The 13,038-nt window shown below is 36.7% G+C and overlaps 1 protein-coding gene across 6 annotated transcripts in view; it reads left to right on the plus strand.

Moving 5' to 3' along the window:
- Nucleotides 1–251: 251 nt before the first annotated feature.
- Nucleotides 252–13,038, plus strand: part of arhgef7b (Rho guanine nucleotide exchange factor 7b) — a 58,269-nt gene continuing 45,482 nt past the window's right edge. For 3 of the 6 annotated variants that reach the window (XM_087235619.1, XM_087235620.1, XM_087235621.1), the window contains exons 1-2: nt 5,623–5,705; nt 5,807–5,887. Coding sequence is in view for 3 of the 6 variants with exons in the window: in NM_001008624.1 (NP_001008624.1) it covers nt 367–531; nt 5,807–5,887 (246 nt within the window). In the remaining 3 variants the exon portion in view is untranslated. 6 annotated transcript variants of the gene reach the window in all.

Raw genomic sequence — 13,038 nt, forward strand, 5'->3', positions numbered from 1 at the left:
GATTTTCGTATGCTGCTTAAATTCCTGATATACATCAATGTACTCGAGTCTAAGTATTCAGTGACCCGCTTGAACTGGGTGTCGTGTGGCGGAATAAAAAACAATCGTAGCTTGTTGATTTTGGTTTGACGCGAGCTGACATCCTGCCAGATGAAAGAAGAGGAGAGAAACCGGACCTGCCAGAAAACCCTAAACAAATCGTCATCCCGAACATCCAGGGAAAAGGAGGGATCAGAGCCCGAGCTCCAGATACATTATCCTCCTCATCCTGATTCCTGCGGCGGACACACGGGAGATCTGTCATTTCACACACACAAACATTCAGCTTTGCTTATGGATTAATCGCTTTTTAACGCATATGAGGTCATGAATTCGGCTGAACAGACCATCACATGGTTAATAACCCTGGGTGTCCTAGAATCACCCAAAAAGACACTATCGGACCCCGAAGGATTTTTGCAGGCATCCCTCAGAGATGGAGTGGTTTTGTGTAAACTGCTGGAACGGCTGCGACCCGGTTCCGTTCACACGGTAAGCTGTTGGCTGGAGTCTTCGTGTTTTTAGAGTAAATAAATGACACACAATTACACAAAGCAGCAGATGTTTTGTCGGTCAGGCACATTATGATGACCATTGTATTTGTCTCCGCGCGCACACGTTTATCGTTAGCACTGGGTCACTAGCTACTAGCATACTGTTTTTCTGTAGCTTATATATTTTAAATGACTTAATGTTAACAGTCGAGTGGAAGAGTGTGGCATATTTTAAGGAAATCCCGTAGAGTGAAGGGGTAAGAGTAGCATTTTAATAGCCTGCAAGGAAAACACTAGTCATTTGCTGTAATTAAAGATATGTGGTGGTAAATATGTCGACGGATATTAATTTTGGGATGCATCAATGTGTGAGTTGACCGCCATTGATTGAATGTGTGTTGAGAGAAAGAGGAAACGGCAATGTCCGGTTTGGGAACGAATTGTTCTTTTGAGTCGGATCTTTTGAGTGAATCGTTGGAGCACCTGTCTGAGTGAGTCGTTTACAAACCCAAGCTATACATTTTTCTTACATCTTTTTAAAAAAAGACTAAATCTCCTTTTCCCTCCATATTTTCAGATACAAATCATGTTGTACAAAGCATTACAAAAAAACAACAACATTAATAGACTAAATCTTGACTGCACAAGTTCGAATTGCACACTGAATACACCGGTCAATCAAAATCAATAGCTTTAAAAGAGCAGATATGCTTAGTTGGCAGTGTTGGGGAGATTACATACAAACTGTCGTCTGCTACTGATTCTCAATCAGATGAAAGTTGTAGTTTGTATTATCATAACTATAGATTACACATACCTGTACTACTTTTAGATTACTTTTGACCTGATTTGTATATCGCGTGGTTTTAAATAAAATCTTGTGCCATATTGAAAATAATAAAATAAATAAGATTCAGTTCTTTGTTATAAGCAACACAAAGTGCATAAATTGACTGTTGGTTGGCCTGTGTTTTGATTTTCCAAAAAACTGGAAGGCTTTAATATCCCCTTTCACACAGTGAAACCAGTGGATTTCTGGATCGACTTTAAAATGCCGTTTAAAAAAATTTAATAAAAAAAAAATAGCAAGACCTAAGAAGTTATGTGAATAACATCATGTAGTAATCAAAAATCAAATAACTGTTATGATATTTACACTTACATTTGGTTATTTAGCACAGGGTTTCCCAAACTTTTCAGCCCGCGACCCCTAAAATTACAATGCCAGTGACTTGCGACCCCCTATACCCTTTGAGGAGGTTATTGGACACAACGGCACACACATACCAATTGGCCCAAGTCTATTCATCATTTAATTTTGAAGAACACCACTGGGAGACCATCCTTCATGTACAGCAATTATTTTTAATGTACGCGAGAGCCGTAAAGGTGTCAGAAAGTTTAACCTGGTGCCATAAAATCATGTGCTGTGTCTTCAATATAACGTAATCACCCTAGGGGTTGCAAAGAAAACATTTAAAGGCTGATGGCTTTTTGTTTGAATGTTGTTTTTTTTAATATAACTAATAACTACAATTTTTCTTTCTATAGATTATGGTTAAATACGATAATTGTAATAGTTTAATAAAATGAATTCGCTTTTTTGGAAATCACCTAGCGACAACTTCGATACGATACCTTGAAAAATATCGATATTTGATACTGTTTTCGATACCGTGGGGAACTAATTCCACAACATAGGCAATTTGCCAATAGTGCACGCCTTTTACTGTTGTCAACTGATCAAGCCGGGACTCAAACCAGAGACCTTCTTGTTATGAGAAGACAGTCCACTCTATCGTGTCGCCCCTGATGTGCATTTTAAAATGTCATTTTTTTTTTAAGTGTTGATTATGTAATCCAGATTACTAGTAGCCAGCATTGTTTATAGGGATGTCAGGGTCCTATTTCTAATGAGCTTACTGAAAGAACGGATTCTCTGAAATATCATCACTAGATAAGATCTCCATATGTTTAGCAGCGTCAATTTGTGGGCATTCACTTTTCCATTCATTCATTAGATTTCCTTCAGCTAAGTCCCTGATTTATCAAGGGTCAGAACAGCGGATTATGCAGCAGATGCCCTTTCACATTCACTTTTTATTGTTAGACATTTTAAAATATTATATAGAAATATTTAGAAAAAATGGAGTGGTTCAAAGTGAGTCAGTGTTGTCACAATACTAGAACTTACAACTTCGATACGATACCATGAAAAAATATCAATATTGATTCCCTTTTTGATACCGTGGGGAACTAATTCCACAACATAGACTATTCACCTATAGCGCATGTCTTTGGACTGTGGGGGAAATTGGAGCCCTTGTAGGAAACCTGCGCCAACACAGGGAGAACATGCAAACTCCACACAGAAATGCTAACTGACCAAGCTGGGACTCAAACCAGAGACCTTCTTGCTATGAGGCGACAGTGCAAACCACTGAGCCACCGTGTCGAACCTTACGAGCATTTTAAAACGTAATTTTTTTGGAGTATTGATTATGTAATCCAGATTACTAGTACCCAGCAACGTTTAATGGGACGTCAGGGTCCTATTTCTAATGAACAATTACAATTACAATTACAAGAACCGATTCGCTGAAATATCATCACTAGAAAATAACCCGATATTTTAGCAGCTTCAACTTGTGGACATTCACTTTTTCATTCATTCATTTTACTTCAGCTTAGTCCCTGATTTATAAAGGGATGTCACAGCGGAATGAACCTACAACTACTCTGGCATGTGTTTTATGCAGTCGATGCCCTTCCACATTTTAAAATACTAATAGAAACATTAAGAAATAATTGGAGTGATTCAAAGTAAGTGTTGTTATGATACTGGGATTTACAACTTTGATACGATACCTTGAAAAATATTGATATTTGATACCAATTTCAATACCATAGGGAACAAGCCTCAACATTAAAAGTATTTAAATGAAGTAAATATGGAGAAAAAAACAAACAAACTAAACCATATAATGCTTATTGACCTTATTCTTAATGTACGAGTGGCTGCAGCCAATGGAATCTTTTTGGTTCGAGACTTCCAGTCTCATTCACTTCCATTGATTTTTAGACGTTAAGAACAGCTCGTTCTGCTGTTGCAAACTCATATTTTCTTATTATATTGTTCAGCTTTTCATATAAGCACACTTGTTTGTAGAGGAAGTAGTTTGACCGTTTTATGTCGTTTATTATTCCTGGTCATTTCTCTCATAGGCAACCGAATAGGAAGTTCTAAAACAACCGCAAAAACAAGAGCACTTCCACATTGCAGAACAAGGTCAATACCAGGTACATCAGCAGTCCGTCAGTCCAAAAGGCAACAAATAACACGCACATAAAAACGAAATTACCTCAGTCTCATCTTATTTGAATGAAATTGATTTAAAATATAAAATTGATTAAAGCAAGTGTTTAAATCTAATTATTCAATCCCTTTAGGTGAGAAGAGAAAGTAAAGCCAGTATCCAAAAGCAAAATTGGATCAGTTGGCGTTTCTGTGTGGAGTTTGCATGTTGTCCCTGCCTTCGTGTGGGTTTCCCCCACGGTCCAAATACATGCGGTACAGGTGAATTGGGTAGGCTAAATTGTCCGTAGTGTATGAGTGTGTGTGTGAATGTGTGTGGATGTTTCCCAGAGATGGGTTGGGACTGGAAGGGCATTCGCTGCGTAAAAACTTGCTGGATAAGTTGGCGGTTCATTCCGCTGTGGCGACCCCGGATTAATAAAGGGACTAAGCCGAAAAGAAAATGAATGAATGAATGAATGAATGAGTATTAATATTTATTGATATCTGCTTTGGCATGGGTTTCCTCCGGATGTTCTGGTTTCCCCCACAGTCCAAAGACATGTGCTATTAGTGAATTGAAAAAGCTAAATTGGCCATTGTGTGTGTGTGTGTGTGTGAATGCGTGTGTATGGGTGTTTCCCCAGTACTAGGTTGCTGCTGGAATGGCATCCACTGTGTAAAACATATGCTGGATAAGTTGGCGGTTCATTCCGCTGTGGTGACCTCTGATGAATAAAGGGACTAAGCTGAAGGAAAATGAACGTTGAATGAAAATTGTACGTAGTGTATGTGTGTGAATGTGAGAGTGTATTGGTATTTCTCAGTACTGGGTTGCAACTGGAAGGGCATCTGCTGTGTAAAACGTATGCTGGATAAGTTGGCGGTTCATTTCACTGTGGCGACCTCCGTTGAATAAAAGAAAATTAATAAATTTATTGATTTACCGTTATTTTTGACAATACTAAGTCGACTATATGAACAAAAAAAAATCGTTGACTGCCTTTTTTTCTGGTATCACGTTTATTTTTAACCTAGTTGTAGCCTAGTTTAGTGTGTTATGATATATGTAATGTTGGGGCGTCACAGTGGCGCTGTGGGTAGCATGATTGCCTCACAGCAAAAAGGTCGCTGATCAAGCCTCGGCTAGGTCAGTTGGCGTTTCTGTGTTGAGTTTGCATGCTCTCCCCATGTTCGTGTGAGCTTCCTCCGGATGCTTCGGTTTCGGATAGGTGATTAGGTAAGCCAAATTGTCTATATAGTATGCCTGTAAGTATGAGTGTATGGGTGTTTCCCAGTGATAAGTTGCAGCTGAAAGGGAATCCGCTGTGTTAAACATATGCTGGATACGTTGGTGGTTCATTCCACTGTGGCAACCCCTGATTAATAAAGAAAATGAATGTATATTTATCGTATCCACTTGCCATGATATTATTAAAATGCGGATGTATTCAATTAATATTTCATGAATATTATCGATCAGCCAGTTTCGACAGCGGAGAATGTATTTAATTTATAGACAATACCATTTGAAGCTGATATGCTCTCAGTGATGTAATCGTATGGCTTTAAAAAGTCTCTGCTGCCCTAAAATACTTCGATAAAATATTGTAAAGCACTCAAATCAACTGTCCGGCTCCATTGTTGGACATTCTGTAATATATAAACAACATGACAGACCATCACGAAGATTTTAGACTTTGCTCCGACAGGTCAGACTTGCCTGTGCCAACATGCCCCTCTCGCTGAACTCAAGCGCGAGCTATTAGCGCACGTCATTTCCGCTATTCCTTCGCCAACTTCCCTGAGAAGAATAAGTGGGTTTTGCAGGAACGGGGCGATGACCTGTGATAAAAACAAATGGCGTATTCGCACAAGTTTGTGTTTACTCTTTGACAAACCTGCTTAAACATTTTTTGTGCACGGCAGAGGAGTTATCTGTTCGCTTTATTATTGTTTTTTTTTTTTTTTTTTTTAGATATACCAGGACCCGAGGAAGGACGAGTGCTTGAGTAATATCAGAGAGTTTGTGAAAGGCTGTGCATTATATCACATTGAGGTGAGTGCTGCATTATGCTTTATTTAGTCCGTCGGTTCATCTGCATGCTTATTTGTAGTTCGGATCAATGATTCAGCGACTTGCTTGTTTTTGTGTGAAGCAAATCAGGTCGCCAGACTGAGTCTCAGTTGGAGTTGGGAACACACTAATCCTGCGTGCTTTGGGTTTTTATCTGTTATAATAATGGTATTTAGTGTTATTGATTCATCCTGACTTGTTTGTGAACTTGATATTTCATTAAATAAGTTATTCAAATTTGCCTTGATATACATTTATATTTTTTTTGCAGAGCTGTAGTAATGATACATTGAGGTAAAGTTGGTTTAATATTAACACCTTCAGACTTTCTTTTTATATTAAATAGTAATATAATTTCATAAAGGTATTCTTTGCAAATTTTAAATAGGGAAATTAAATTAGCAGCATATGACTATCAAAGTACAACATTGTTTACAGTCAATTAAATAGTTCTAATGTTGTTTTGAAGTGATACTAACATGTTATTTCAGACCCAATATCAAAGTACCATGGTAAACAATATAAGGAGCATGTCACATGTAGTCACTGCACGAATGTGCGCATGTAAAACCGACTTTACATCATTATCCCAAACTTTGTATTTACATAGTTATGAAAGTCGAGATGGTGAAAATATATTTGTTTTTAAAATAGTCATCAATAAATACTTTATTTAAGAGCATCTTGGTTTGCATAGAAAAATAATAATTACACTACACTCTTTATATATATATATATATATATATATACACACACACACACACACACACACACACACACACATACTCCATCCCGACAGAGCCATAAAAATATATACATATGAAAAAGTAAATACATAATAATAGTAATAAAAATAATAATGAAAAAAACATTTTTAAAATACTTTAGAAATGCATCCGTCAATGTTTTCAAACTATTCTATTTGATTTACCAAAGTCACACAAGTGCCAATTTTACATCCGTCACATCCATAACCGAGAGATGTCACATTCATAACGACACTTTTGTTTTTCTCATAAATTTGAAAATATTAAATCAAATAAAACCAATAATTTTCGTTTTATAGAGAGTCAACTCTTATCCTTTTGATTAGCATTGTTTCTTTTGGGCTGTGCAGTTTAATTCACAGATTTTCTACCAAGTATGTTTTACTCTAATCTTGCAGACTTTTTTTGTCACATCCATGACGCATGTTTATTTTTCCTCATTTAAAGTACAAAACATGTTTACAAATTGATATTTTTCTGGTCTCTCAACTCTGTGGTCAGTTGTTCTGGAAAATATAAACAAAAGTTTCAATATAATGTTAGCGTTTACTTTCTATGTGAATTTGTGTTTTGAGTTTTTACTGCAAATGTCACATTAATAACACTGGAATTGCTCATATATATATATATATATATATATATATATATATATATATATATATATATATATATATATATATATATATATATATATATATATATATATATAGGCATATAAAAAAGGCAGTTTTGTAAAAAAAAACATTAAGAAAGTGACAGTTGAACTTGTATACATTCCAAAGATAGTGAAAAATATATTCAAATAAGTCATAACAAACACAATGCACATATTAATAGTTGCAAAATACTAGTAGTAAATAACTATTGTTAAACACACGGTATGATCACTTTGTATGGTGTTACTCAACAGTCAGTCCATTCTCATCTAAAAAAAATGATGGAAGAAGTCCCAAATCTTGAAACATATGTGCATTTATTTGTTTGATTGTGTAAGTTAGCCTTTCCATTGCTATACAAGAAGACATTTCCTTAATCCATTGTTACACTGTACTCTTGATTTGCTAAGGTTGGGACTTATATGAAATAATAAATGCCAATACTTTAGTTATATGGATAATTAATTAAACTCTGATTTGCATGTATAGAATAAAGCAAAATGAACTTTAATGTGCAAAAACGACGGTATTTAATTCATTACTATTTATTCACTATTTTAGTTTTCTTTTTGAATGTATTTATTTCACAATGCACATAGTTTCTAACAAATAATCTTGATTTTGTTGATGTTCGATATATTTAATATCTTAACATCTCTTAACAGATGAAGCTATCTGATAATGTTTTACATTTTACAATGATATAAATAGCTGCTAAAATGTGCCTATTATTGTTTTGCTTTAAGCGAGTGCACTTGCACATGCTTCCATAGAGTTTTCAGTATTTTAGGACCTGAGTGTTATCCTAAACACTTTCTGTTCAGTAATTTTCAGGGTGTAGGCAATTGTTAATGGGCGTTGCACATGACAGCCCTCAATGCCAGGTAAAATTTATGCTCTAATCGTCCAGACTTGTTTCTCAAGATAAGAGCATTACTCATGAAAATTGCTGTGCGTTCTATTAAAACAGTTTTCACACTGTTGATATCCTATACCAGTTCATATGTTTGTAAACAGTGTTTTTTCCAACATGTCTCCACGCAAATCTAATTAATTTTGGTGTGAAATTTAATCCGATCCTTCACCCACACACTGTTTTTGTTGTAGTTGGAGCCAATGTTACTATTAACCTATTTTTATGGGTGGATGTTGGTATCAGATCCAACTCTGTCCATTTTCCTTCAGATATGCATATGTCAGTCTGTACAGGCGGTTGCATGTTGTTTCTTGAAAAAGCATGTGATGCAGTGCACAGTATGTGGCTGTAAATTATTCACATTACAGAGCATAATTTGTCACATGACCTCTCATTTAGTGCACTGGCTATCTAATGAAGTTGTTTCAGATGTTTAAATGTCATGCTGTTTATGCAGATGAATTTCCTGTCATTGTTTACTCAGCCTTGTGTTCTTCCAAACCCATATCAATAGTGTTCATCTTGAGTAGTCTGTCAAAAAGTCTTGTCTTTAATCAGATCTGTTTTTTTACTCACTACCTCTGCACCCAAATCCAAGTCTTCTGAAAGAGATGATGGCTTGTCATTTGGGCATTTATTCACACATAAACCTTGATCAGCCAACAATGATTGTTAGCACTATTTTATTTTAAGTTGAGACACAGTTCACCCAAAAATGAAATCTTACTCTGTTTATTCACTCTGTAGTGGTTTTAACCTTTGAGTGTCTTTTTTTCAGTTCATTACATTACAAAGACAATATTTAGAGAGTACTGGAAACCAGTAGTTATTGACATCCATAGTAGGACATGCAAATACAATTGAAGTTAATTGTTACAGGTTTCCAGATTTAAAAAAAACAACAACAAAAAAAACAAGTTTGGAACAAATGGAGGGTTAGGATTGCGGGGTAAACTATTTAATTGATTTTTAAGAACCAGTTTGTTTCTTTCTTGTGTCACCATCCTGTATGACCTTCTTCAGGAACCAATAAGGTTTATTTTTGTGTGTCAAATAGGTACGGTTGAGCTTTTGTTTATGCCTTCTGATCAGTATTTTTGTGTAAAAAAAAAAAAACCTTAATTAAATGTGTTCATCACATAAAGCAATTACAGTGCATCTGGAAAGTCTTCGTAGCGCTTCACTTTTTCCAAATTTTTTTTTATTACAACCTTATTTCAGAATGGATTATATTAATTTATTTCGTCAAAATTCTACACTAAATACCCCATAATGAAATGTGAAGAAAGATTTGAAATTGTTGCAAATGTATTTAAAATAAAACACCTGAAAAATCACATGTACATTAGTATTGACAACCTTTGCTGTGAAGCTCTAAATTGAGCTCAGATACATTCTGTTTCCACTGATCATTCTTGAGATGTTTCAGCGGCTTAATTGGAGTTCACCTGTGGTAAATTCAGTTGATTGGACATGATTTGAAAAGGCATACACTTGTCTATATAAGGTCCCAGGGTTGACAGTGCATGTTAAAGCACAAACCAAGCATGAAGACAAAGGAATTGTCTGTAGATCTCCAAGGTAGGGTTGTCTCGAGGCACAAGGTTAGGGAAGGTTACAGAAAAATGTCTGCTGCTCTGAAAGTTCCATTAACCACAGCGGCCTCCATCATCCGTAAGTGGAAGATGTTTGGAACCACCAGGACTCTTCCTAGAGCTGGCTGGCCATCTAAGCTTAGTGATTGGAGAAGAAGGGCCTTAGTCAGGAAGGTGATCAATAACCCGATGGTTACTCTGAGCTCAACCATATTCTGTGGAGAGAGGAAAACTTTACAGAAGGACAACCATCTGTGCAGCAATCCACCAATCAGGCCTTTATGGTAGAGTGGCCAGACGGAAGCCACTTCCCTCCTGAAATTTGCCAAAAGGCATCTGAAGGACTCTCAGACCATAAGAAACTAAATTCTCTGGTCTGTTGAGACTAAAATTAATCTCTTTGGAGTGAATGCCAGGCGTTACATTTGGAGAAAACCAGGCACCACTCATCATCGTGCTAATACCATCCCTACAGTGAAGCATGGAGGTGGCAGCATCATGCTGTGGGGATGTTTTTCAGCAGCAGGAACTTTAAGATTAGTCAGGATAGAGGGAAAGATGGATGCAGCAATGTACAGAGACATCCTGATTGAAAACCTGCCTCAGAGTGCTCTTGACCTCAGACTAGGGTGATGGTTCATCTTCTTGCAGAACAATGACCCAAATCCTAAGACCTAAATCCTGTTGAACATCTCTGGAGAGATCTGAAAATGGCTGTACATCATCGCTTCCCTTCCGACCTGATAGAGCTTGAGAGCTACTGCAAAGAGGAAAGGGCAAAAATTCCCAAAGACAGGTGTGCCAAGCTTGTGGCATCATATTCAAACAGACTTGAGGCTGTAATTGCTGCCAAAGGTGCATCAACAAAGTATTGAGCAAAGGCTGTGAATACTTCTGTACATGCGATTTTTCAGGTTTTGATTTTGAATAAATTTGCAACAATTTCAAGAAATCTTTTTCCACATTGCCATTATGGGGTACTGTGTGTAGAATGTTCTTATATCATTTTTTAGATATCACATTTATTGTTATCTTAGGGGAACACTCCACTTTTTTGAAAAAGACTCATTTTATAAGTCACCTTGGGTTAAACGGCTGTTTTTTATAATTTTTGAATCTGTTTATGATATTAATGGTCTGATCCAGTTCAATTATTTATGCTAAGCTAAGCTAAAAGTGCTTCAGCCAGACCCAGATACCAGCTGAATTGATTAAAAAATTGACAAACTTAACTGTTTCGTTTCGGGAAGAGAGCACTCTGACTTATTTCAGGTTATTCAGCAGCAAATCAGATATAAAAGCGTGACACAGCAAAGTGATGTAGGAAGCTAGATAAAAGCCAAGTGTCACAAAGAGACCAACTGTAATTTTGCTACATTTTTCCAAATATTTGCAAACAATATGGATTATTAGTGTATCAGACATATTTGCACGAGTGAATCTCTACTGTAAATGTGAGTTACAATCACTGTGTTAATGGTTCTAAATTCTGCTTTGTTTATGCTTTGTGTGTGTTGGAAGTTCATTGTTTCAACAAGAAAACAGACTACAACTGGGGGCTGAATGGTTTTCGTCCCTTTGGTGTGTTCACATACAGCTTTTTGGTCCAGATATGTTCCAACTCAAGGGTTTCATTGGTGTTAGTTGTTTGGCGTTGGATTGGTGTGTCTAAATCTAGTAGGTTGTAAAATTAGCCTTTGTTTTAGGTAGTGTGGGAGTAAGTCACAGACAGTTTTGGGATTCCCTGCAAAATTATTTTTCAAAGTTGTAAATAACAGATGATTTGAGTAGATTTTACAAGAACATTTGGTACATGCCTTTTGTTATTAATTTCCTAGTGAAATGTATGGTATCATGACCAAGTATCAGATCTTTTTGCTCTGTGCAGCAATGGTTGCTCTATATGAGCGTTGTTGTGTGGGACGGTTGTATTTCTGTTTGTGTGTGTGTGTGTGTGTGTGTGTGTGTGTGTGTGTTTCAGGGTTGCCAGTGTCTTGGGTTGTTCTAGCCAGCTGTGAGAGGTTCAGACAAGCCCTCTATTGTGGTGAATGGAGTTGTGAGTTTGAATGGGCAGATCTGCCAGCTCATTAATAGTGCTGTGGGGTTTGGCACAGGCCAGAATGAAGAGAGCCACTCCACACTAAAACTGCTTTTTCAAATGGCAGAAAGAGCAGAATTTAATTCGACTACAGATGATGTCATGTAGACTTAGATGTGTGTGATGATTGTTGATGGTGCTTGAGTGTTGGGGATTGGACTTTAGGCCTGTATCAAGTACTGAATATTAATGAAATGTCTTTGTGTCTCTATTTTTAAGCAGCTCACCCAATTCATTTGAGCAAATAAATGTGTTTCTCGTAATTCAATAATAGGAGAAGGTTTCTTTCGTCAGTGTCGCTAGTTAAATCATTGTTGATGATTTATTTTTATTATAATTTCTGATTTTTATTGTGCTAAATTGCTATAGGGTAATAATGTGAACTTCAGGGTACATTTGCACAACAACAATTTGAGCAATTATGATTCGGAAGCCGATAACCTAATGGTCCTCAACATTTTAATCACTGAAGACCGGTCAACATTTGAACATTTTACAGCAGCCCTGGGGGAGATGAGCTGACCAAACATTGCTTGTTATTTATGAAGATAATTAAAAAGCACTGCAGTGTTTGCATGATCTGTGTATGTCTGAATTAATTAGTCTACCAAAATGGGTATGTTCCATACAAGTATAAAGCTGCTTGGTCAGTTTTTGTTATGTGACTCGCGATGCGCTCGCACACACGCGATGCTCCCAATATGGTTATTTCCTCCATTGGAAATAACGAACTTGCGCACGGAAAACAATGCGATATATGAACGGCCCCTAAAGCAGCTGTCATTTGCGATCTACAGCAGTTGATCTTCTTTTTGATCTTCTATTTTGACAATTGGGTCGCGGATCCATTCCTTGGCAGTTCGCGGGTCCTTCACTGGGCCTTTTCCCCTTTGCAAAAAAACTTTCCAAAGACGTGTTTCTTACCCGAGAGAATACACAAGTTGATATAACTGAGAGAATATGGTCATTTTTCAAAACAAAAATCAAAACAAAAGATTGTTTAGACTCAGATAATAAATAAAACGAAAATAATTAATGAGTTCTTGTTTGGCCCGGTACCAACTGATATATGGATCGGTACCGGTCTGCGGCCCGGGGGTT

This window comes from Danio rerio, chromosome 1 (assembly GCF_052040795.2).
Source record: "Danio rerio strain M-AB ecotype USA chromosome 1, GRCz13ab, whole genome shotgun sequence".
NCBI classification, from domain to species: domain Eukaryota; kingdom Metazoa; phylum Chordata; class Actinopteri; order Cypriniformes; family Danionidae; genus Danio; species Danio rerio.